The sequence below is a fragment of the Acartia tonsa genome, chromosome 7 (assembly GCF_053477335.1).
Source record: "Acartia tonsa isolate MP-2025a chromosome 7, ASM5347733v1, whole genome shotgun sequence".
Lineage (NCBI taxonomy): Eukaryota > Metazoa > Arthropoda > Copepoda > Calanoida > Acartiidae > Acartia > Acartia tonsa.
This window is the reverse complement of record NC_137266.1, coordinates 49445612-49473083: the sequence shown is the minus strand read 5'-3', so window position 1 is coordinate 49473083 and position 27472 is coordinate 49445612. Positions and strand designations below refer to the sequence as shown.

The 27472-nt window shown below is 31.3% G+C and overlaps 2 protein-coding genes across 3 annotated transcripts in view; one reads left to right on the top strand and one right to left on the bottom strand.

Annotated features, from left to right (window-relative positions):
* LOC145324599 (uncharacterized) overlaps positions 1–27472 on the bottom strand; it is an 80171-nt gene that overhangs the window by 4448 nt on the left and 48251 nt on the right. Inside the window, exons 2-4 of the mRNA XM_080167181.1 lie at positions 14939–15012; positions 14299–14395; positions 56–122 (exon numbers count right to left, since the gene is read on the bottom strand). Of these exons, the coding sequence (XP_080023307.1) occupies positions 56–122; positions 14299–14395; positions 14939–15011 (237 nt within the window). The 5' untranslated portion in view covers position 15012. The remainder of the gene's footprint in view (positions 1–55; positions 123–14298; positions 14396–14938; positions 15013–27472) is intronic.
* Positions 15497–27472, top strand: part of LKRSDH (lysine ketoglutarate reductase/saccharopine dehydrogenase) — a 40557-nt gene continuing 28581 nt past the window's right edge. The window contains exons 1-16 of one of the 2 annotated variants that reach the window (XM_080166500.1): positions 15497–15575; positions 16119–16181; positions 18747–18825; positions 19220–19333; positions 19710–19769; positions 20042–20205; positions 21879–21968; positions 22256–22367; positions 22783–22874; positions 23078–23222; positions 23503–23693; positions 24101–24370; positions 25422–25537; positions 26236–26329; positions 26777–26863; positions 27190–27247. In XM_080166500.1, the coding sequence (XP_080022626.1) occupies positions 15514–15575; positions 16119–16181; positions 18747–18825; positions 19220–19333; positions 19710–19769; positions 20042–20205; positions 21879–21968; positions 22256–22367; positions 22783–22874; positions 23078–23222; positions 23503–23693; positions 24101–24370; positions 25422–25537; positions 26236–26329; positions 26777–26863; positions 27190–27247 (1797 nt within the window). In that variant the 5' untranslated portion in view covers positions 15497–15513. Of the gene's footprint in view, positions 15576–16118; positions 16182–18746; positions 18826–19219; positions 19334–19709; positions 19770–20041; positions 20206–21215; positions 21255–21878; positions 21969–22255; positions 22368–22782; positions 22875–23077; positions 23223–23502; positions 23694–24100; positions 24371–25421; positions 25538–26235; positions 26330–26776; positions 26864–27189; positions 27248–27472 lie in introns of those variants that run through there. The other variant, XM_080166501.1, reaches the window with a different exon arrangement.

The following is a 27472-nucleotide window of genomic DNA, read 5'->3' as shown; positions in this document are numbered from 1 at the left end:
TAAAGCTTTGGGGACCAGTTGAATATAAAGTCCACTAAAATAAATAAAATTCTACCTGTTCGCTTAAAAAGAGAGAATGTGTATCAAAAATCCCCCTCTCTAGCAGATAAACCAGTATATGTCTAAAAATAAATAAAATAATTATTGATACATTTTTGTCAATAAAGTCTCTTTATAATTGTGGTATTTCATTATGTCACCACACACAAAGACGTAAATACTTCCAATGGCTACCATATTTGTAATTTAAGTATAATAGTTTATTGTTCTTTTCTTAAACTAAAAGTTTCTTTTTTTCTTTAATATCCTCTATCAACTAGTATTATTATACTACAATTATAACTATTTTGAAGGTTGAATGGCGTTGGATATGTCATGAAAAAACTACTTTTAATAATTTCCATATTTTAGCATCTGAAGCATCTATGGAATATTCTTCCCAAAAAAATTAATGATTATTTTTAACTGATGGAAAAGTTGTTTTTACATTTCTCATGGTACTTTTGAATAGTATTTTAAGAAACTGTACTAAGTTAAAGATTAATACATTTTTTGGACACACATATTTTTCCAAACAAGAATAACGAAATTTAATCAAAAAGGTTGTGGCTGTTTTAATAATCTTTTTTTTTATAACACTATAACCTTAGTCCCCAATGTTTTATTTTAACGTTTTGTTATACGTTTGCTTAATAGCTTTAGAAATTTTTATGAATTGTTGTATCATTAAGGTAAGCTTTTAAACGTTTCGACTACTAATGATAATCTACAATAGGGGTAATTTTGTGTATTATTATTGGAGAAGTATATCAATTTATCGGCCATTGTCTTATCCCTTTAGATCCCTGGTTTGCTATACATTTGTAGAAAAGTTTTGCCATTTCAAATCTTTCGAGTGCTATTTTGAGGGCCTGGCTCGACATACCTTTACTTCAATGCAGCAGCGGTGGGGGCCGTATTCATGAAAAAAAATATTAATAGGAGTTGGTGGGGTGTACTCTTCGCCCCAAATATAATTTGGGGAATTTAAACTAAACTGTACTAATAAAATTGAAAAAGTTATTCTCAAGATATGTAAGTAGAGTAAGTAGCTCAATGAATCTTTGAGAAGTCTGTGCCTTTCAGGTCACCTTTCATTGTTATTTTCGACAGGTTTAAAGCTATTTTCTTTGAAGTAGATAATCTCCCAACACTCTTATGAATGGTTCATAAAAAAAACCTCCCGACTCTCAATCTCATAATGATATACTGCTTTATCCCCCCCCCCCCCCCTACAAAATTTTGAAAAGGCAAAATGCGATTTTTTTACCCATCAATCCTGGCTGCTACAGGAGCCATCTAAAATCCAGGTACATAATTTTTTTTATGTTTTTCATTGTGAATAAAACCCTTCGATCTAAGTATTTGGCTGGAAGCCAAACGACAAAAGGAACAAAAATACTGGCCACATGTATAATAGACATTCATGTAAAAATACAGTAGGGTACATAGACAGGTTTGCCGTATGGATGGCAATTTAAAATATTATAGCTGTAAGTGAATAAGTGCAGAATTACTTATCGTAAGGTAGTAAATAATATGAGCTTTTAAATGATTAGTCAATTTAATACAACTAGCGGCAGCACCCCTAGCATCTAGGGGAGGGCAATGTAGGTCAGGCAAATAGCCTAAAATCACTTCTAAAGCTTCCCTTAACAGTACAACCATTTCGGATCTGAATTCTCCGAGATCTTTAGCGTCAGACAAAAAAAACTACTTTATACATTAGGATGAATATTTTTTTTACTCTTACGCCAAGTCTACTTATCTATCTAACTGCATTTGTAAAGCTTTCTACGGGGCGCCCATTATTACTGCATGGAAAAGTACACAGTACAAAACAATTCTAATTAACATTTTTAGTAGAGCAGCTACTCTATAAGTAGGATTTGTTCGTACGTCCGTCCGTCATTCCATGTTAACCATGTTTGTCCACTTAAGACAGTAAAAGATAATTGACGTACACCTCCAATTATGATAAACAAATGTCCGTCGTTCATAAAATTTGTGTAAAATTTGACAATGCTAGTTACAACAAATTGATCAAGATTTAAAAAGATCACCTAAAAGATAAGGAATTGGAGAACGTTTTATGTAAAACTTTGGTTACTTTTCATTTGATAATCAATGTTCCCTTCCTCCCTAACAATATCTCTTTTGATTCTGTGCTACTGATGCATATAATACTCCTTGTCAAATATTGGTGTTACTAGGAGTATTTTTCTAAATGCCTATAATGATTTGGTTAAAGTATTTCTATATTCATAACATGTACACCACGAATGTTTTAAAATTTAAGGCTTTAAGTTGTATAAATTAAATAAAAAAAATTTTTTTAAACAATCTTTAGATTTTTTGATATCCCTGTATATAATAAGATTTCAGAAACTTTTGTACTTTGTTGTTTAATCATTGAAACGGGCATATATTTTATTGTATTTGTGAAATCAATCAAGAAAAATCTTAAATATCCAATATAAATTACAATTGAAACGCTAGGATACTCAACTAAATGAACTAACCAATCAAAATTCAAAATGCAAGTCCTCAAGGTTGTTAACACAGAGAATAATCAAAAGTTATTAGAAGACTTTGGGGACTGGCGAAATAAACTGCCAATATTCCCTCCCTCCCTAACTATAAATGCTTTAGGAACGATTATGCAATAACTTGCAAAAAAATCTATGCAAAGAAATTGCATTTTTGTATTTATTTAAAATTTAAAGCTAAATCAAATTGTCCTTACTTTGAAAGTTATATATCTATACTATATTAACTGGATGTTATGTTTTCTTTAAAAATTTTAAAAATGAAAATCTACTAACAACGTGAGTATATACATTGTTTAGGAATTTTTTACAAAAACATATTTACTTTACTCTAAAAGTTTTACTTCATAAAAGCAATTGGAATATTTAAAAGATTGTTTGTATCAAATATTTTCTAATCGATTTCAATAATTAAAAAAAAGGATTTCCTTAATGTTTCCATAAAGTAGCTGGCTGTGTGTCTGTCAGTCTGTACATATTTTAAAACTGCAGCTTTAATTTTTTATTTAAAAAAGTAGTCGAAATAATATTCCACCCGTTTGAAGTAGAAGGGGGAGGCAAAACAACCGTTTTAAGGTGCCCCTAAGGAATCAAAGTAAAAAAATGGAAATTTCCAACCCCATCCTAAAATCAAAAGAACATTATCATTAGACATTCAAAGTATAGGAAAGCTTATAGCTATGGGCTTGAACTAAAATCGGACAATAGGAATTCATATGGGAGTGTCAAAATACGTTTCAGGGGAAAAGTACTATAAACATGGGCTCATATTATGAGGCAGCAAAGCTTCTCTATAAATATTAAATAGGGTATATCTATATAGGCTATGCAGTACCTCTGCAATCTAGATCTACAGTTGCTACATAGATTAGGTCTATAAATGCTTAGGTTCTAATACATACTGAAAAACTATGTATAGCATTATATTACAGACAATTTTACACAAATATTAAAGTAAAATTCATTTTAAAAAAAGTTTTTTTTAGCCTGAGTCTCAATAATAATTTTTCATTTTAATATCAGCGGAAAGCTGTCTACAATACGATAAGATAAATAACTAATAAAGGCCAGCAAGTCAACAGAAACTTTACTAATATTATTCATAAAGATGCTACGCACCTAAAAAAGTACTATTCATGTACTACAAGACAAGTATTTAGTTTCTAAAGAAGTTTAAAATCTAGTTAAAAAATGAAGTTATATTTTGGGGATAATTTAATTCATTTAAAAAAAGATTAAGAAGGTTAATTATACATGAAGTAAAACCATTTGACCTCCTGTTTTCCGCACACAAAAAAAATATACTTTGTTAATGGCAAATATTTATTTCTTACTCTTTGTAAAAACACAATTTTTAAAAGAAAGGGGTTGGGTTGAAAAAGAGGGTGTTGCGCTAGAAATTACCGGCTGATGTCAGGGAGGACAGAACTGGGAATTATATAGGTACCCAAAGTTTTATGAAGTCGTTCTCTCATTTGTTGGTTTAAAATCTTTTGATAAATCTTGGATGGTTGATTCAAACTATAAGTTTTTGACCTCTACGTTTAATCTACAGAATTGGTAAGTTTGTTTATCATTATTGGCGATGTACATAAAATTATCTTCTTATTCCATAAGATCTCTGCAACGGTGTAGAAATTTCAATCAAGTATCAAGGCCCAAGACAATGGACGTTTATGATAATAAACAAAGTTTCCCCTTTCTGTAGATTGAAATAATAAATTGAATAGTTTGGACACAACTTATCACTAAAAGTACATGAAGTTATTGAGCTAACGAATTAGAAAATGTGGTTGATAAACTTTTTGGTGTCAATAAAATTTAAAGAATAATGTCCCATCTCTCCCTGAGAAATTCTTAAAATGTAAAATAGGAAAGGAACAATTAAAATGTATTTACATAAAACATCTAGAATTTTAAAAAGAAATATTCAAACAGCAATTTAAAAAAAAATATTCTAGATTATTTGCGATGCACTAACCCTGCAAGGCTAACCTATAGCCAATGTAACCTCAACTAAACTGAGGTGAAAACACTAAAGCAAGAAACAATGCTCTTTGCTCGCTAGGCACTTTGAGTAAAATCACCAAAACAGACCCTTAGTATCATTATCAAATCTTGCGTTACTTGGATGCATATGCATTAAGCTATACAAATTGGAAAAATATAATAGATTTGAAATCTGCATAAAATTTTAAGGATTTTTTATAAAATTCGTTTTTTATATAATTCATTATTTAAAAGCGCAAATCCAATTTAAGTTTATAAATTTTGACCAATAGGATAGGTGGATTGGAAACTACCTGCGCTCTAATTGGTTGAATGATGTACGTCACTTAAGCTTCTCCAATCAGGGCGCAGATAGTTTTCCATCCACCAATCACAGATGTCAAAATTATTTAACTTAATTTGTATTTGCGCTTATAGATAAAGAATTATACAAAAAAAACTAATTTTTTAAAAATTCCTTAAAATTTTATGCAGATTTCAAATCTATTATATTCATTAAAAGCCTTTCCAATTTTTATAGCTTAATATGCATAGTATGTAGATTGATGTAAAACATTAGTGTGAAAAAGGGTTAAATATCTGTGTGGACCCTGTGCAGGCTTTCAAATAGGTCTTTGAATATCAGCCAATAGCGTCGGAAATATTAACACAGGCAAGTGCAGAATATAATTTGCAAGCAGACGATAATGATCCCCAATACTGGATCCAGGTAGAAAAAAATATAGATCCAGCGTTGCGTGTTGATTTTTTTGTCTTTCAATTGCTGTTTTGTGGAAAAAATAAATGGAGAGAATGGAATACTTTTTAAAAAGGTGCATAAAATAAAAAATAGAAAGCGAGAGAGAGAGGGAGAGGGAGAGAAAGAGAGAGAGCGAAAGAAACAAAAGAGAGAGAGAGAGAGTAAAGAGAAAAGGAAAGACAATAGAAATGGGGAGAGAATTACACAATAGAGAAAAAGGGGAAGGGATAAAGGTAGAATGAAATGTGTTTAGTACTAATAGTGACGGTCAAATCAAACAGACACACAGCGCATGTAGTGAAAAAATATAGTTTTATATGTGTTTATTGCGTTGTAAATCATTTTAAATGTGCTATTTTATATATTTTGTAAATCTTATTGTTTATTATTATGTTTTAGTAGCAAGTTTACTCAATAATTTAACGTAATAGTCCGTCTGTCCGTTAGAGACAGTTTATGACAAAATGTAAATTTCTTGTCTGCTATTCAAGATAGACTTAGTTATTGAAGTTTATTATATTTTTGCTAGATAAAATTATATATATAGCTACTCTTATACTTTTTTTGGGATTAAGATTTTACTAGCTGACTAATTCATATCTATTCTATAAATCACTCTTTTCGTTTGTCTTTTTATCTTCCATATGCTTACTATTATTATATTATTTCTTACTATTATACATACAAGCCTCGCCACTTAAAGATGTTTTCATCATTGTTAAATGTTAGTATTAGTTTAAGGCGTTTTTGGATAATGATTTTACACAGATCGTTCATTTAATGTTTTAATATTTGATTTTACCTCGCTTTTATGTATGATATTATTCTTTTTTAATTGTCCTTAAGCACGTTTCTGATTGCTAAAATTAAAAGCAAATTAAAATAATATTTTTTTCTTGACCAATACCAATTTATAATCTGTTGAAAAAAAGCTTAAAATAATTAGGAACTTTGGACAGGGATTTGTAAACTGATGAAATATAATTTGGTTTAAGTGTTACGCCGTTTATAAACAAAATTATTTTCAAAAGCGAAGCTTTTCTATAATTAGGGTCGGTCCGTCCGTCCGTAACGGATAGCTTTTTCCGTTAATTTAGGCATGTTAGAATTGTCCTATCGATTTCAAATTTTGCATGGTGATTCCTTTAGTAATTAGGTACGATTTAGAAAGCGTAGCAACTCTATAATCATTACCAAAATGTCCGTACGTCCATTTTAAACATGTAGATTTTTTTACTTTTTTAACAACAAATTTTTATGTGATCTAATCATCGGATTTATCTGATTTTTGGTATATTGATTCCTGGGACAACAAAGTATAATGTATTAAGCGAAGCAACTCTATAATCAAGTTCTAAAAATGTAAGTATGTCCATAAAAATTTTCCTGTATCAAGCAGTTTTTCAACAAATTTACTTACAATTTTGCTTTGACTCTTATAAATTTATATTATGATAATTAAGTTCTAACACTATACAAGTGTTAATGTCCGTTTGTCCTACCGTTTCAGTGCTTCGCTTTTATGGATGTTGTCATCCTTGTTTTAATACAAGTAAGTTTTAAGCAAAATATTATTTTTCAAATGCCTTTTAACTAAACCTATTTACTATAGTACATAGATGTTGTATGTTTAGTTAAAACTAGTTTATAGCTGATCTAATCTGTACATATTTGGTTTTATGCTATTTGTGTAGATATGAGATGTCAAGGGATGAGACAATAACCAATACATTCATGTTTAACCCTAATAAAAATAAATAAAATTACTTAAGTAGATTTAAATTGGTGGTTGAATCGTATAAACACTCAACTTGATGATCCAATCAAAATTTATTAAAGTCCCCAAAGTTGTTAAGCCAGCGGATAAGAAAACGTTATTATATATATAACTTTGAGGACTAGTGTATAATAAACAGCCCATTGTCCACTCTCTCTTTGCTAAAAATATCCCCTCCAAAAGTGCCATGAAAATATTTACAACATCAATATCTATGTTTTTAAATATGTATATATAAAGCATATCGGAAGTAATTAAATTATCACATATGACAGTTAAAAGAAAAATAATGTTCATAAAATATGTTTATAGATTATATGATCATTGTACTATGTAACTTAGATGTCTAATGTCATTTCTCATAAAGTGCCTGTGAAGTTGCAGCTATATCCCCCCACCCTTTTAGTTTTTGAACAAATTTAAAATAGTGGAGGTATTGTTTTTTCTTCTCTTTGCTTAACTCCTTGTGGAAGGGCCTATCCTTTTGGGGCTACCTAGTATAAATTTACCTAACCTGACCTAAAGTAGAAAAAAAAATAACCTTCCCTCCCAAATCTCTTTCAATTTAATTCAAAAATTATATTATGGGGGGGGGGTGCGATGTTGCGCTCAACAAGGCGCTTGAGGGTAATTTGACGTTATATACCTGTCAAAAGTGTTGTCATCTTGTACACATATAATTATTTCAGTCTATGTCAACTATATACATAAAATCAAATAAAAGTGATCGTGGCTTGTTTTCATCAGGAAAAAAATATTTATTTTTACTCTATTCGAGGACGTCCAAGCTTTTTTTGGGGGGAGGGATGGGATGAAATAATGGTTTTTAAGATTTTAAAATATCATTCTCAAAGCTCAAAATGATGTTTAGTTACCTTAATCTCCAAAATAAAAGAAGGTTAAAAAGTTTGTCTATGAAAGCCAAATCCCTGTCATCTTTATTTATGTCCTAAATTTGTCGGAAAATGCAATAATAACACATTTTTAAAAATGTTGAATTAGTATCATTTTACTTTGTCCTATTGTCACATAAATACAATGAACATATAGGCCTATTGAAAATTAACCACAGAACGCCAAAAGGAAAGGAAAAATATAGGTTGGGATAAAAAAAAGTTAATTTTAAAGATCTTTTAAAACTTTTTGCTTGTGAAATAAATTTATTTTCCTAATGGCTTCAAATGAATTAGAACCGATTTCCAGCCTTACTGAAAAACACTAGCGTATCGTATTACAGACAATTTTCCAAGAAAATCACAAAATTAATAACAATTTCGTTAGCCGGGGCCTTTTGCCCCTCGGGGTTAACAAAACTTGTTTTTATCTTTAATTTTTAATTTTTATATCAACGAAAAGCTGTCTATTTTACAATGCGATGAAAAAATTATTATACTTAGGGATATTGACATTGTCATATATTTTTAGAAACATTGAATTAAAAAAGATAAGTTAAAAAACATAATTGTAAAAAAGAAATTTTGTAACACCTTACACGAAATGATTTTTAGAAGAACTATTTTGCATTGTTCTAACTAATTTTATAATTAAATAGGTTATTAAGGACATTTTATATGGGAAATTTATCTTTATTTGGTAATTTAATAAGGGAAAAAAATTGGGAAAGCACATATAGAATAGGTATTTATCGCATCGTCTTATAGACAACTTTCCTCGGATATTAACATGAAAAATTTTAAGATTAAACCAGTTTTTTTATGATCATTATTTTAATATTCGTGGAAAATTGTCTTTAATACGATGATTCTAATATAGCTGATTTTAAGGTACCGAAGAAATTCTGGAAGATATTATTTTTTATATAATGTTATCGAAGAATAACTTGGACATATCATTTGAATTTTACCCAAAAGGGCCAATATTACATTACTAGATTTGCTGATATCTACCCAGGATTGGTTGATAGAGGCATATGGAATATGATGTGTTGACGCTTAATTTTTCACGTTTTTATATTTCAAATTATCTTTTTGTCTTATGTTTTTATGTAGTTTCATTTCTAATTGTTATAATCGTCTCTAATGAATGGTTGTATTTTGTGATCAATATAACATACACACTCCTTACCTAATGTAATCAAGACATTCTAAAATAACACACAAAAAAATCAACTTTGCTCTCAAATTTGATGTTCTAAAATGGTCAATAAAAGAGTAGGTATTGTAATGTAAATGTTTATGAGATTAAGTTTCTTTTATTTTCATATTAATCTTAAACTTTCAGAATAACAAATGCTGGGAGGGAGGAGACATTGGGCTATTTATTACACTAGTTCCCAAATTTTTATAATAATCTTTTCTTATTCGTTGTCTCAGCAACTTTGGGAACTTCAGTTGGATGATTCATTAAGTTGAGTGTTCAAACTGTTCAACCACAAAATGTCTTTATTTCATTAAGGAATAGCATGCTGTATATACCTCTCTTTAGAGGTTCACATGACCTTCGACTAATTTTAAATCAGTGTAGCCATCTGCCATGGTAAGATAGTAGATAACAACAACAATACTGTCCACAAATAGCGCAGCAATAACAAGATTCACAATATCCTTTTATATAAAGTAGTAAGCTTTTTTGTCTGTTGCGAAGGATCTCGCTTACTTCTGAACCATTATGATTCTTCTGTACAGTAAAGCTTCTTATAGGTCAAGAGATGGGTTTTCACAATTTTTCAGGAGGGTGATTTCACCCTCCAAAATATTATTTTTTCTTTTCTTTTCAAAGCTCAAATTAAAAAAAGGGGGGGGGGTCGACTTTTCCCCCTTCCACCTCTAGAGGCTTTAAGAGTTATAGCCCAAAGTATTAAATAATTTGATAAATAATTTTGATTTTATATATAGTGTTTTGATAGTTTAATTAATAAAAGCGATAAAATGCAAAGAAATTTAGAAAATTAATTTTCTACACAAAATTTGTTTGATGATATTGTAAAAAATACTTTAAGTAACGGACAAACGGACGTACGAACAGGCAAATAGTTTGAGAAGCTGCGCTACTAAAATACTAGTTAGTAGTGTAACTGCTCTATAATTTGAAATCAGTTGAGTCATCTGTTGGCAAGATATTGAACAACAAGGATGATAACAATTATAAGTAGCGAAGTACTAAAAAACAATGATGGAACTACGAACTAAACGAGCTTTAGAGCATACGTGAAGTGGTAATATTAAAAAGTTTTCACATGTTATGATTTTTATTTTTTGTAGCATTAATGACGAACCAACAAATCAAGTAACGAAAATACTAGATGCTTATTGGTATAGAGAATCTTCACTAAAAAATTCAGTCGTGTATCTTGATTAGCTGCAGATAAATTAAAGTTGCACCATAAACAAATATGACTGACCAATCGAAGATTGGACGGACAGACGGACATTTTTAATTAAGTTAGAAATAAAACCTATAAAGAAATATAGCCATTTCATAAAATCGCGTTTGTTTAAGGACATTACGGACAGATAGACAGACGAAATAATGAAGTGTTGCAATGTCTTTTTATTTTTGTATTATTGTCCAATTGAAAGTGTGTCTATTGAATTAAAGGAATGGACAAAGAATTTAGTTTCTAATAGGAAAAGGGATAGATATTCTATAATTTAATCAATTTATATTATATTCCAGCATGACTTCGAAACCGATTAATATCCGCTGGATTAGAACTGTATCTCAGACATATTGAAAAATCATGTATAGTATCTTATTACAGACAATCTTCTACGAATATTAAAATAGAAATCAATAAATTGATACCAGTTTTGTTAACATTCAGATATGACATTTCATTGCAATTTATCATTTAAATTTTTTAAATTAAAAGTTTTAAGACTAACTTAGGTCAGAACATTCCTAGTGTTTTTGCAGTACTAACAATAAGGCTTGTTTGATAGAAGAATCATTTATCGTCCATTATCCTAATCCTGTATCCATGGGTTACTATAGAAAAAAAATCCGGGAAAATTTCTGTGATACAAAAATTTACCAATATACGTCATTATCTGACCGTTCACTATTGTAGTGCAATTTGAGTTGATATTATAAGCGAAGCCGTTCTTTATATAATAAAGTTAGTACGTCCATAAAGCAAGTATCTTGAAATTTAAGTAATTTTACAACAATTTAACACTCAATTGATACAGAGAGAGATTAGATTAGTCCCCAAAGTTTTATAATAACGTTTTCTAATCTGAAGAAGGGGAAATTATGTTTGTCCTGTATCATCAATTTGAACTTTAAATTGATAAATATCTTTAACTGGTAATCCTCGTTAATTATGTAACCAAATTTAAAAGGTTTCAATAATAAGGAATTGGTTTATTATTTCATTGGTATGCATTTTTTTTATTCTAAAAAAAGCAAGGATGATATTTTCTAATAGTAGCGAAACCTTTCCGAATTAATATTAACAAAAGAGAGAATTGAATCCCTTTTTGTAACATCGCTCCTTATGGTTGGTTCAAAGTTGAGTGTCTAAACGTTTTAACCATTAATTGTAAGGATTGTATTTTGTTCATCGTCATTCGAGATGTACATTGATTCATCGGCAATTGCCTTATCCCTATAGATCACTGAGATTTGTGTGCTTTAAACAAATATAGTATTATAAGAATGTAAAGTCAATTAGGAGGCTGGTCATATAATCATCATATATGACGTATATATAGTGGCAGCGCTACTAAAAAAAATTACCAAAACTTTTCCAAATGAATGCTTACATGCTAAATGTTCTAAGCTAGCAACTTTTACAACTTAATTTTATTACTACACTTCTTATTATTACAATTTCAATTAAACGGTTTTCAAGCAATTAATTATTCATATGTTTTTGTTTTAATAATTTTGCTTAAAAATCCACTGCATTAAGTAACAGGATGTATGTCTATGTTTGTAGCTTGATATCTCGCTAACCACTAGACCGAAAATGTTCCCCCTAATAAATTCTAAAATTAAAAGGGGAAAGTCCAATTACCCCCCTTTTTCTAAGTAAAGGTTTTATCATCAAATATAGAAAATAGATATTTATCGCATCGTATTATAAACAGCTTTTCACGGATATAAAAATGTACAATTGTAAGATTAAAACCAGTTTTGTATCCCCGAGATGCCAAAGGAACAGGCTAACAAAACTGGTTTTAAAATTATGATTGTATTTTTATAGTAGTAGAAAACTGGATATAATGTGATACGATACATAATTGTTCCGTGTGGCTGAGAACCGGTTCTCGTACATTGTGTTAATCGGTTCCGAAGCAAACTGGAAATAATCTTATTATTACTTGAATTGTTGTTTTTTATTTTTAACCTAATTAAATAAAAAATTGTTAATATTCAATTTCTTGTTATTCTATTTATTATTTCCTTATTGCATTATGTTGATTTCTTTTGATTGCATAAATGTTAATGGTAAACTTGAAACCAGGGCTCGGCAAACGCGCCTTAGCTTTGTGCAAAAAATTAAATTTCGAAAAGATGTTTTGTTTGTTTAGGAACAGGTTTAGACACCAAGCTGAATTTTGAAATTATAATTTGACGGTTTTACTAAGGCTTACACGCGGCTGACGCACGACTGCCAAGCCCGGCTTGAAACTCAGTCATGGATGAAAAATTCTCACTAAGAAATATGTAATATATGCTTGATTAAATCTTATAATATATGGATAAAACATTTAGGAATTTCATATATATTTGTTGTAAATTCAAAGTCTTGCATATTTGTGTATTAGATCTAAGCTATATGAATCCAGAGAGAGAGGGGACATTGAACTGTTAATTACACAAAAAATAACATTTTCTTATTAGTTGGATTAATAACTTTGGGGACTTTAGGGAATTTTGATTGGTTAATTGATTAAGTTTAGTATTCAGCCATTCAGTTCAATCTACAAAAAGGGTAATTTTATGTATTATCTTTGGGGATGTACATCAGTTTATCTGCTATTGCCTTATCCCTTTAAATCATTGTTTTAGACTGAATTAAAACTAAATGTTTTATCCATTTATGTAAAGTTTTGTTTATGTATTATACCATAAAAATAATGTTACATACATACATGTAAGAAATAAAAATGCACTTTACACACAATATTCTATAAAAAACAAAACTGTAACTTTAAAGTTATATCTTATTTTATAAAGTAGTAAGGTTTTTTGTCTGTAGCGAGGGATCTCGTTAATAGCTCAACAGATATGGTTTTCCTTTACAGTGAAGCTTCTGATAAGTCCTAAGATGGTTTTAGGTCTATTTATTTTTATAAGTTAGTCTGGGTATGTTTTAGGCCATTTTTCTGCCCTTCCACATCATATAATAACCATATAATAGAGCCGCTAGTGCTAAATGGAGAGGACAACGGCTTATTGCTATGTTGTTGTTGTTGCTTATTGCTATTGTTTGCACTATTCGTGTATTTTTTACTCTCCCTTTTTAATTATTAAAAATTTTACAGTCAACTTTAGTTAATTTTTAATCCATTGTGAAATTTTGAATTTCTCTTTCCATAATGTTCATGTATTTATCATTTATCTTAAGTAATATTTACCATTAATGATTTGAAATTTGGTAAATGTTTTTTTTTAACTATTATATAAATCAAATAAATTAACATTATCATTAAGAAAGTTTTTTAGGGTTGTTCAAAAAGTGTTTTTTTTTTCTTTAAAAACACATAAACAAAAATGTTTAAGATTCATTTTTAACCCACATAGTTTTCAAATTGTGATTTGATAGCTATTTCAATCCTAATAATTTTTTTACATTTTCAGATTTTCCACAAAACATTTTTTCCAATTTTAACTTGAATTAGGTAGATATTTCAGTTCCTGACAATTTGAATTTTAAATCTATGTACTAAAATGATTCTCATTTTAATTATCAAATAATTAGTTCATTTACAAAATGTAAATTATTCATGGAAATAAACGTAGCATTAAATTGCAATTATATTTTATTATGTTGCAAATGAAAGCATTATTTGATAAATGCAAATTGCTCAAATATTTTTGTTTGTTTTTTTTAACAAATTCTACCCAGGCTCAAAGTTCTAACCTGAACCAAATATAGCAATTCCTTTTTTTTAAATTTCAAATCATCCAAACTGGTTTAAATTTGATGCTTAATCGTAGCTGACTCGCGGCTGCCAAGCCCTGCTTATACATGTTAATAAATAAAAACTTACATAGGATAATCTTGAATATATTCACAGTATGAAGCTCCCTTCTTAGCACAGGCAGGACTCTCTCCAGAGTGGGCGGGCACAAAGGGATTGAATTTACCTAGATAGAACATTTTAACAGATAAAAACTTCAAATTCCTTTTTTACCATTGCACAGTAAAAAACTGTTAAAGATTTAGAGAAAAAATTCAGTTGAAATTTTATTTATTACTGAATAAAATAGATAGCCATTTCAATTTATTTTAATATTCTTAGAAAATTCTCTGTAATTCGATGCTATACATGATTTTTACCAGTTCTAATCCAGCGGATATTAACTGGTTTCGAAACCATATTAGAAAACTAGTTCTTAGAACCAAAATATCTAATTTTGCTATATAAAACCCTAAGACAAACCTGTAAATTATTTAATTCCTTTTTTTTCACAACAGTGCTCTGTAAAGTAGTCATTTAAAATTGTTACATCTTCTATGTCATGTGTAGAATTCCAATACCAAGCACAGTTAGGACTTCCAAAAGACAAAAATCGTGCTATAAAAGGGTTGGATGTCTGTAGGACATTTAACCGCGTAATCAAATCGTAAAATTTGCTTACAAAGAACATGTAAAGTAGCATCGCTGCTTAAACAATATATATATTTACCTAATTTACTAGAAGTAGAGGTGATGACAACCAGGGATGATAAAATGATCAACCCAGTAGCCCGTGGCTTCATCCTGAAATACAAAATATAATTAGCTATTGCATAAAAAGTTTTAGTAGAAAAATTATTTTAAAAATAGTTGTACTTATTACTTACCTATGTATACGTTTTGATATAGATGGCTTATCTTAAAACAAATTTAACAGCTTGATGGCTTTTTAAATTTGGGTATACTTTTTGGAAGATAAGTACACCTACTTAGGAGAAATATAATATATGACACATGCATTTGTGATGTAAAGGGATAAGATAATGGCCAATAAATTGATGTATATCTCCAATGTTTATAAACATTATAATTAGTGGTTTAAACGTTTGGGCACTTAACTAAATGAACCAACTAATCAAATTCAATAAAAGTCCCCAAGACTGTTACGCCAACTAATAAAAAAAAGGTTAGTATAAGACTAAGGGGACTAGTGTAATAAACAGCACAAAGTCCCTCCCTCCTGATTTCTATACTAATTGATTTTCTAATATGTTATTAATTTCAGAATCAGGCAACCTTTATAAAATGTTTCGGATAGACAGGGTGAGCAGAAATATTCGCCCCTTGTCGAAACTTGAACAAGTCAAGTAAGTATTTAGCCAAAATACCAGTGGAACCTCCAAACCAGCCCTCATTACAAGTATTTGGGAAACAAAACATCCTTGATGTAATGGATATAGAATACGTGTATGTATTCACAATTGGGAAATTTGTAGTTAATTTTAGTTGCTAATATCATCTGTGGGTGTTTTCTTGAACTTGGTGATTTTCCAGGTAGGATAGTTAGTCCTACGCAAACCTTCCATATCCCTGGAAGGATAAGTGACTGGTAAGGGGATGGACGTCAATATCCCTCAGTACTTCAAGAAGTACCTCCTGTCCTGGTTGCTAATATGGACCCCATTTATTAATCAGTTTGTTCATTCAGTAGGAGGGGATGAGATTAAGGAGCTGGTTGGGGGATATCGGTATTTTAGTCAGCTTGGAGTATCACTTTATTAAAGAATTTGAAAATCTTGTGCAACATCCAATTAATTATATATCGATTCATAAAGTGTAGATTTTTAGTTTAAATTAAATTGTTTTTTTTAACTTGATTTTAAAATATTTTACTTTTTTATTTATTTTAGGAATGCTCAAAACAGATGTTACACTAAGTCCTCTGGGGGCCAGAAAGTTATGGCCATCAGAAGGTAAAATTCACCTTATTCTGGTGAGGCTCTTGAGAATGGAGTGGAGTCGTATTATTGAAATGATAAGCCAATTATTTCTTTTTTTTTATTTATTAACTATTGAGGCAACCAAATATTTTCATGTAGTTGAAAAATTAGGTTCTGATTATATTTTCAAATTTTCATTGCACTCCATGACATTAGAATTGGTAAACCTTATATCTTAATAATAGAATGTAAGCCTGTCTCTGTGTGTCTATAAATGGAAGTTTTTTTTGTATATTTTTGGACTAGGGTACCTTCACATTCGTAGAAAAAAATAACCCCCCCACCCCAACTAAAATGATATAAAATTATTTTAGAACTGGTAGGTTGACCAAAAATTCCCCCCCCAAACCCACCCCCCACCACACCACCATGTCTTTCAAAGTCCTTTTCTTCTGGAGGCGTAGCCGCCATTAAAAATATAGAAGTACTTAATATTATCACACACTATTGTAATCATAATGCAATAACAAACATATGTCATCATATTTTCTAAGTTTTGTACTTTTTCAGTTATTTAGTAGTGATGCTACTCTTTAGCTTTAACTGTCCTGTCCGTCTGTCTGTGATGCTAGTGGGAAATATGATTTCTTGGCTGGGGTATAGTCCTTTCCACGACATCCCTCCATAAGGGGCGATTCTTCGTATTTTTCACAGTAAGTTTTCTCCTATTTCTAGCCCCTGCGGGGGGCTCTAACCCTGCGGGGCCAATTACCTAACCCTGTGGGGCAATCACCTACCCAATATAACCTAACCTAAAATAACCTATAAAAAGCCATTTTCAAAATACGACAAATCGCCCCTTATGGAGGGATGTCGTGGAAAGGACTATACCCCTTGGCTGCTATGTAAAATATACTTTAGCTCATTTTATATAACAGATCTATATTATAGATGTATATACAGAAAACTACCTGCCCCCCTTTTCCAAGGACCTTTTTAATCTGCTAGCAAATTGTTTTCTGTTACTTAACTGTGTCAATATTACAGACACTATTAGTTGAATCATTTTAAATGTTTATTATCTTAGCTTTTCTAGATTTTATATTTTTACTTCTCTCATGGATATTATCATCCTTATCTTATTTCTGGGTGCAGTTTGATGTATTTTTCTCTACATGATTTGATTTATTAAATGTAAACAATAAATTAATGTGTATCTGTCTTAAATAAAAGGTAAAAAGAGACAATTATCTTATAGTTTTTGTAATGAAATATTATATTACTTTAAAAGGTCTTTGGTAGATTTTAGGCTATTTTGGAGAGGTCTGGTCTGTTTAATAGATAAATTTTAATAAATCCAATAATTGCTGTTATCATATCAATATGAGAGCTTTCCAATATTGACATTAAAGATAAAGTTACAGAGTAAAATTTAATGGTCAAAATATTGCTTTATATATATTAAGAAAAGATTTTGTCTTCATAACTAACTTTGAAATAACATATTATAATCAGAACTTAATCCTATGAGAAAAATAGTTAAATACAAAAATTGGAATTCCATTACTTTATAGCTATGCAAATACTGTTAAAATTTATACTTTTGTACCTACTGATTAAACCTTAATGAAGATTTTTTTGGAAGAGATTATACATATGTATACTAGAGGGAGGGGTCAGTTGTGACACTTTTTTAACTACAGGAATTCATCTTAAAAAAGAGTTACAGCACTGAAATTGGGAATGGCAGTCGCTTTAAAGAGGTACTTAAGAGCTACATTATAAAGGAGAACCTTATCGGTTCAGTGGTTAGCAAGACCCTGTTACTTTAATATAAGGATTATTTAACCATTTTTGTGTGAATGCCGAGAAAATTTATGACAAAGTTCGCAAAGAAAAAGTGTTCAGTGTCCAACAGTTGCGCAAAAGTCATGGGAGCAAGATCAAATATAATAATAGGCTTAGAGAAATAGATTGGGAAAATGTTCTTTTAAAACAACCAAAATTTGTTGATCATATCAATAAAACTAAATTGTTTTTGAAAAGGGCAAAAAGTCAGGGATAAAAAGGGATGAGACAACGGCCGATAAATTGATGTACATCCCCATTGATAATAACAAAATTACCCATTCTGTAAAATAAAAAATGGGGAAATTTAATTCAACACCCCTCCCCTCCCAACACTTCAAGTGTCTACGGGCGTAACCGCTAGTTTAAACTTAATAATAAGATAACTGTTCTAATAAAGATTAAGATTTACAGCTGCTTTGTAAAAACACTCAAGTGACCAAATAAATTATAATTTTTAAGTCATGTTCTTTATATAACATTAGATTTGGTCTATACACTAATTTCAAGGGATTTTGAAAATTTTCTTTTTCTAATTTTTTATGAAAGCAAAATTGTCTAACCTATTTTATTTGAATATGCCTCTATGGGCACTTTATAAATGAGAGGTGGCATTTATTCTAGATTTCTCTTGGGAGGGTAAAGCAACCCTTATCTTAAACAGTTATAAACTTGCCCTGGAACTATGAGAACCATATCGGTATGAGTTAATATTGAATTATAGAATCTAATTTAATTTTCAATATTTAGAGAAACCCAGTCTGTATGGGAAAGGAGGGCTCCCCTTGGTCCTCAACATGTTAAGAAACTAGTCAAGAAAGGTGTAAAGGTAACATTTAGATAGTTTAATAGTCATTTAGCAGCAAACAGAATTCAACCTTGAATCTTTTACATAATTACATCTTCATATATTTAATAATTAATTTTGCAATTAATGTTTTAATTAAAATCCTTGATGTAGTGTATCCTTCCATCAGATAAACAGAATTAATTTGTAGACAGTATGCGTGATTGAACTGAATCATCTTGCTAACCGATATGATTCTTTTAGGTCCCAGTAAAAGGTACCCCCACCAATCAATGAGAAATCATTTGTAGAAGAAATATCTAAACTTATTTTTTTTCTAGCGCCTTTAGAGGTCACTTATCTAAGTTTTACTAGTTCTCTGTTTGAGAATCTATGAATTTTTATGACTTGTTGTATAATCTTTTAATTTATTAAGGTTCTAGTGCAGCCCTCAAACAGGAGAGCCTATCCTATGCAAGCCTATGCCAATGCTGGAGCCAGAATTCAAGAGGATATCTCATCAGCCTCTGTCATTTTTGGTGTCAAACAGGTTTAAGGCCATTTTTTAAAAGATTGTCTTATGAGACAACAAATGGGATTAGTATAGATGTATAACCCAGAGTTGGGGACCTTTTACATCTGCTAGCAAATTGCGACGCCATTGGCTGATATTCAAAAAAACGATTGAAAGTCACCACAAGGTCAATGTGGGGTGGGGGCAAAGAGTTATTTAACCCCTTCCCCTTCTATTGTTTTTTGTAATACTTAGATTCCCTAACTATAAAACATGTTTAATAAATTTTTTGAAAGATTAATCATTACTTCTAAAAATCTTTTGGAAGCTAATGGAACTATCAAAACATCAAAATGAAATACCATTTTATAAAGTAGTTAAAAACTGAAAAATAATTTTGATTTTATTTTAGGTTCCAGTAGACTTGCTCTTGTCCAACAAAACTTACTGTTTCTTTTCACATACTATTAAGGTAAGCGTTTTCCTCAGATGATTAACTTTACCAGAAAGACTAACCATTTTAAAAAGGATCAACTAAAATCATTTATTATGATATTTATTGTTTTAATATTTATCAATTTATAATGTATTTTCGACTAGAATAACTACAAAAAGAAAATGATTAATTTAATATTTACAAAAAAAAATTTTTTTTGATATGGAATTTTTCTTATTTTAACGTGTTTGGCTTAATTTATGCAGCCAAAAAATGTATATGGTAAAGTTGCCAAATATATTAATCAGGCCCAGCCGGACAACATGGACCTGTTGGACGCCATGCTGGAAAAGAATGTGAGATGTGTCGACTATGAGAGGATGTGTGATGCCAACGGCCAGAGGGTGGTGGCGTTTGGCAAGTATGCCGGCATTGCTGGCATGATTGATATCCTTCATGGTCTTGGTCTCAGGTAGGATATAGTTTGGCAAGTATGCCAGTATTGCTGGCATGATTGATATCCTTCATGGTCTTGGTCTCAGGTAAGATATAGTTTGGCAAGTATGCCGGTATTGCGGGCATGATTGATATCCTTCATGGTCTTGGTCTCAGGTAGGATATAGTTTGGCAAGTATGCCGGTATTGCTGACATGATTGATATCCTTCATGGTATTGGTCATAGGTAGGATTAGGGTTGGGCCGGATATCCGGTGTGGCCGGATATCCGGCCGGATATCCGGCCATTTTCAATATCCGGCCGGATACCGGATATTGAAACTATCCGGCCGGATATCCGGCTCTTTAATTTTTTATACTTTACACCAAAAATCTCTGCTTTTTAAAATTTTAAATGGCTATAATTTTCTTATTATTGAAGCTAGAAGAACATTTTTTCTGAACAAGTTTAACTTTATGTAAATTTATATAAGATTTCTGAAGAAATTTTTTTTGCTACTTTAGTATCTGGTAATTTGGCCGGTTATCTGGCCGGATATCCGGTAATTTGGCCGGATAACCGGATATTTGCCGGATATCCGTTTGAAATCAGCCAGATATCCGGTATCCGGTATCCGGCCAAAAAAGTATCCGGCCCAACCCTAGGTAGGATATAGTTTGGCAAGTATGCCAGTATTGCTGGCATGATTGATATCCTTCATGGTCTTGGTCTCAGGTAAGATATAGTTTTGCAAGTATGTCAGTATTGCTGGCATGATTGATATCCTTCATGGTCTTGGTTTCAGGTAGGATATAGTTTGGCAAGTATATTGGCATTGCTGGCATGATTGATATCCTTCATGGTCTTGGTCTCAGGTAGGATATAGTTTGGCAAGTATGCTGGTATTGCTGGCATGATTGATATCCTTCATGGTCTTGGTCACAGGTAGGATATAGTTTTGCAAGTATGCCAGTATTGCTGGCATGATTGATATCCTTCATGGTCTTGGTCTCAGGTAGGATATAGTTTGGCAAGTATATCGGCATTGCTGGCATGATTGATATCCTTCATGGTCTTGGTCTCAGGTAGGATAGAGTTTTGCAAGTATGCTGGTATTGCTGGCATGATTGATATCCTTCATGGTCTTGGTCTCAGGTAGGATATAGTTTGGCAAGTATGCTGGCATTGCTGGCATGATTGATATCCTGCATGGTCTTGGTCTCAGGTAGGTAGTAATGGATATAGATCATGTGGATATTGTGATAGATTCTTGCATACCCTAATAAAATGTTTCTCCCAGATGGCTATTATAATGATACCCCCCCCCCCCTTCTAATAATGACTTTGCCCTAAGTTAACGTAGTGAAAATTTTATGAGTACTGTTTAAGCAACCTACATCTGCAACAAAAATTCCCCTATTGCAATATCCACATATTTTATATCCATTGATATTATAACCATATTCTTTGAAGAACATTCGATTTCTTTCAAGGATACAGGAATAGAACATTAAATAGGATATACACAGAGGGAGTAGAGTTTAAATACTGTTATCTATTTACTACAAAGCTTAAAAATCTTATTTTTCCTAACTATTGAATTTTAATTCAAATGTAGGAATATCTTTCTTTTACATTATATTAGTAAAAATACATTATTTCTTTTTAAAACTTACTCTAACTAATTTATTGTTAATGGTATTTTTTAGATTATTAGCCCTGGGAAACCATACTCCCTTCATGCATGTTGCTCCCGCCCACAACTACAGAAATTCCCACCATGCCAGACAAGCCATCAGGTTTGCATTAAAATATTCTAGTTCAAAACTCCCTTCCCCTCCGCTTATTTTTTTTGTTAAATTTTTTTGTCTATTTACTTAAGAGCAATAATTTTAAGGGTTTAGCCTAGCTTAGGTAAGGTAAAGTTGGTTATACATTTATTTCCTAATACATGATTAAATGTCCTTATTATGTTACTTTAGATGTTATTGACAGTTACATCTGAAATTCTTAAAGAACAATTATATTGCCATTAAAATGGTTTTAGTCTATTACTAGAAGCAATCAAATATTTTTATTAATCTAGAGATGCTGGTTATGAGATCTCTCTGAACATGATGCCCAAGAGTATTGGACCCATGACATTTGTATTTACTGGATCTGGCAATGTCTCACAGGGTGCCCAGGAAATTTTCCAGGTGAACAATCATAGCTTTCTAGAACAAGACAGAGTATTCAAATTATCATACATAACACAGGGATCTAAAGTGATAAGACAATGGTCAAAAAAATTATGCACATTCCAAATGATGATACAGAAAATTACCCCTTCTGTAGATTAAAACTAGTGTTTGACACTCAACTTAAATAACCAACTAATTAATATTCAATAAAGGCCCTAAAGATGTTGAGCCATCAAATCAGAAACTTTGGGACCTAGTTCCTTCCTGGACAGAGAAGCTAGTAAAAGTGGCTGACTCAGATTATGACGTCAGACACTTATACTAGCTTCCTGGACAGAACAAAGTAAAATAAAAATTAATCAGTGAATGCTCTTTTTAAACTTTTGACTTACATGAAATTCTGCCAAATTTTTTTTCTTTTAATTTCTAGGAACTGCCCCACGAGTATGTGCCACCAAACATGTTAAAGAAAGTTGCTTTGCATGGTGAAACCAACAAGCTTTATGCCACTGAAATTAGCAGGTAGCAAATACTTTAAATGAAATTATTTATAATCTCCTTTCTTTGTTTAATTACCAATTGTAAGTCTAATCTGTAAAAATCAAAGGTTAATAATCTACGTTAATGATAGTTTAAAAGCATAACTGTATGTATTTAGGACTTTTAAAAAACAAATATTTTCTTTTTATATTAATTCTATGATTAAAATAATCTTCCTAATTTAGATCTGATCAATTTGAGAGGAAAGTTGGAGGTGGTTACAATGCTGATGAATTTGAGGAGCATCCCGAAAGATATATCTCCACTTTTGCTCACAAATATGCTCCCTATGCCAGTGTTATTGTTAATGGCATTTACTGGTCTCCACAGGTACAATTCCATCCCAGGAATCTAAAGGAATAAGACAATGGCGGATTGTGATTGAAACGTTTGAACATTCAAATTTATAAATCAACAAACCAAAATGTATTCAGTCCCCAAAGTTTTTAAGCGAACGAATAAGAAAACATTATCATAAAACTTTAAGGGGTTTAATATACAGCCTTTTGTGCCATCTCTCTCATATTTTTACTCATTCACTACATCCTTTCCATGTTAATAATTGTATTGTGCACTTTTTATTTTTTTTGTACAATCCAATCATTTTTAGACCCCAAGACTGATCACCCTGCCTGACGCCAAGTCCCTGCTGCAACCTGCCAACACTCCCTGGATCCAGAGCTCTCCTGGCACCCCCACCCTGCCCAGCAGGCTCATTGCTGTCTGTGATATCTCAGCTGACCCTGGAGGCTCACTCGAGTTTATGAATGAGTGCACCACTATTGATGAACCTTTCTGCTTGTAAGTATTTCATTACATTATTTTCAAATTAATTAAATAGTCTTTTAATATCAAGTTACTAACATAGTTATCTATTCTTGTAGAAGCAACTTTGAATCTGCAGGGTAAGATGGTTACATGTTTGAATCTTAGCCCACTCAAATGTATGCTACAGAGTGGCCTTATCATCCTAGCACACTCTGATGGAGTAGCTATGCTCCTATAGAAAAATCTTACAGGTTATTGTGTGAGTTCAGAAATCAGCTTGGGTCTTTTACAGGGAATTTTTAGTTTAAGGGGGCTTAAAATTTAAACAAATATTTACCCTGATTTTTTGCCTTGCTTCTTTATCAGAGTGTGCCTGGGACAATTTTGATAAAACTAAAACTAATAGAAATTAAAACAAATGCTTTTACTTTTTTTGCAAGGTATGATGCTGAACAAAACAAGGACAAGAAAAGTTTCAAGGGACCTGGAGTTCTGATCTGCTCCATTGACAACATGCCCACCCAGCTGCCAATGGAGGCCACCGACTTCTTCGGTGACCTGCTGTTCCCCCATGTCATGGATATCATCAGGTCTGATGCTAACAAGCCCTTTGATGAGAACAAGGAGAAGATGGGTCCTATTGTGGCTGGTTCGGTCATCACATCAAATGGAAGATTGACCCCCAACTTTGAGTATATTGCTAAACTTAGGTAAGAATTTGTAAATTATTTGCAATAGGAAGGAAGCCGCTTGTTGTACATAAAAGATGTGACGCCATACAATGACACATTACCAATGAGAGGCCAGTACATTTTTTACAATTGGTCAATTAAAATATATACTGGCCTATCATTGGTCATTTGTATTATATGACGTCATTTTTTATAGGCACTAAGTTGCTTTAATAGAACGAAATAAAATTGAAATTGTTTACAGATTAATAATATCCTAATATAAAAGTAACAGGATGTCTACCTTTAAAGCAATCGTCTTTCTGTCTGTAAATCTTAGTAGAAGTTTGTACCTTAGGTCTAGACAACCGCTTACTAATATTTCTCTATTTTACATTAAATCTTCTTAGGTTCAATGGGTGCAGCCATTAATAAGTACTTTTGTAAAGATTTCTCTGTTGCCAAGTGCATTAGTAAAACTGTTGTAATAAAAGATAAGGTCAAATGAAATTGTGGTTTAGTATTATATTGCAGTGTGTTAATATAAGTGCATGATATATAAGTTTATAACTAGTAATATAGTAATTTAACAGAGATAAAATTAGAAATAAGATATGTATGTACTGAGAATTTGTATAAAAAAAGCTTTCTTTTTTGGCCCAGACTGGCTGATTAGTCTGTTATTGCATTTCTACAGCAAAAGGGCAGTTTTACATAGAGACATAATCAAGTTTAAAACAGATGAAAAATGTAAATGACTTTCTAATTTAAGATTCAATTCAATTACATAATGTTTTCTGTCAAAATCATGCAAACTTTAGCAGTAGAATTAGCCAGAGAGAGGGGATACAAAGGGCTGTTTATTTCACTAGTCCCCAAAGTTTTATAATACCGTGTTCTTATTCATTGGCTTTGCAACTTTGGGGGCTATAGTGAATTTTGATTGGTTGATTTATTAAGTTGAGTGTTCTAACTCTGCAACCTTTAGTTCTAATCTACAGATGTGGTAATTTTGTGTATCATAATTGGGCATTTGCAACAATTTATCAGGTATGTCCTAATAGATCTGAAGTAAATTTGTTTTGTTTAGGGAAGAAAACAAGCAAGTGTTTGGAGACTTCTCTTCTAAGAAGAAGGCCTTGATCCTTGGTGCTGGCTATGTGAGTGCTCCTGTTGTTGAATACCTCACCAGAGATCCTGATGTTGGTGAGATGTTTGATTATTTTACTGAGATTTAGATAGATAATAGCTATTTCCCTCATTAAATTATAAACAGCTTTCCGCAGATATAAAAATATACAATTAGCCCAGAGATGCTGAAGACACAGGCTTAAGAACCGGTTCTAATCAACCGGATATTAATCTGTTCAAGCGATACTGGAAAGATTTTATCCTATTTCAATTAATCTAACATTTGATTTCAAATGAAAGATCTAAAGTTTGACAAAGGAATTTATACCTTTGTTAAATGATATTATGATAAAATGCCATACTCGGCGAGGGTGAGGTAATAAAGAGTAGGTCCCTTGAGACAGCGGGTCAAGTACTTGTACTTGAGCGTGGACCTTGAGCTGGCCCTGGTGCTAGCATACAAAAGTGTCTCGTCCTACTCCATGACTACTTAGGTCCAAACACTAAGAAACTATGGCTACACACACACAAATGATAAAATTGGTATTATTAGTAGAAATTGATTAAATATTAATGTGATCAAAGTTCATGATTATTTAGATTTGTGAATCAAACTTAAAATTAATAGATTTAGCGATAGACAGATTGATTTATGAAATGATTGAAAGAAAGTTTTGACTAAGATTTATCAGTGGAAAACGCAAAATATTTATCAAAAATTTTGTTTAAAATGCTAAATAAAATAGAGAACTTAATTGACCATTTTCTTTCAGGTGTAACTGTTGCTGCTGCCCTGAAGTCCGAGGCTGACAGTCTCGCCACTAAGCATGAGAGAACTGAACCTGTCCTTCTGGATGTTGTTGAAAGGTAAGTTGCAGAGAGAGGGGACAATGAAATGTTTATTACACTAGTCTCCAAAATTCATTAGGTTTTCTTATTCGTTGGCTTGACAACTTTTGGGACTTAAGTGAATTTTGATTGATTCATTCATTAAGTTGAGTGTTCAAATGTTGCAACCATCAATTTTAATCTACAAAAAGGGTAATTTTGTGTTTCATCATAGGGTAATGGGGATTTACATCAATTTATCGACTATTGTCTTATCCCTTTAGATTCCTGGGTATGTTTAATGTTTATATTCAACGCTCAAATGTGATAATTGGTCCAGTATGACAATTATATGTAAACTAAATTCATATTCAAAACTAATCGCTAAGATAAGGGTCAGTATGATTATTGTTTTCAAATTAAAAGTGTCTGTAAAATGAAATTATGATCGTATTAAACTAATTGTTGCTTATAAAATGTATTCAGACCCGATTTGCTTGATGACTTGATGCAATCTCATGATGTTGTTGTTTCCCTCCTCCCATGGACCCTTCACCCTGTTGTTGCTAAGAGGTAAATAACACTTTTAATAAGCTTTCCATTTAATAATTCTTCTTATATTGTGTTTGTTTAAACTCAAAGTACCTTGTTGTACACAGAAACCCCTTACCTTAATTTGAAATAGATTGAAAATAAGGTAGGGAAGGGGTTGTTTTTGTTTATTTGGTGCAAGGTATTTTAATAATGAGAGTTGGGTTTAGTACTCATTGGATACTCTGTGGGGAAAGCACAAAGTCTACAGAAAAATATTTATGATATTGAAAATTTACTGTTTAAGCACATTACAATTATAGAATTTTACAAAGTAGAAAATTAAAAATAACCTTTTATGTTTTTAGAGCTATTGCAAATAAGATCAACATGGTTACTGCATCCTACCTTTCCCCTGCTTTGAAGGTAAGTTTTCAAATGATTTGCTTAGAAGTAAAACTAAAATAAAAAGGAATTCTGAGCAATCTTCTATTTTCAAATTTTACCTTATTAGGAATTATAAGGACAAATTGAAATTGGCTAAATTATTTTTATAGAATGATACAATTGATAACAAACACTACTAATAGACTATCTAATAAACTATATACTTGATGCTTTTTGATATAGGTAATAAAAAACTGCCGTTAA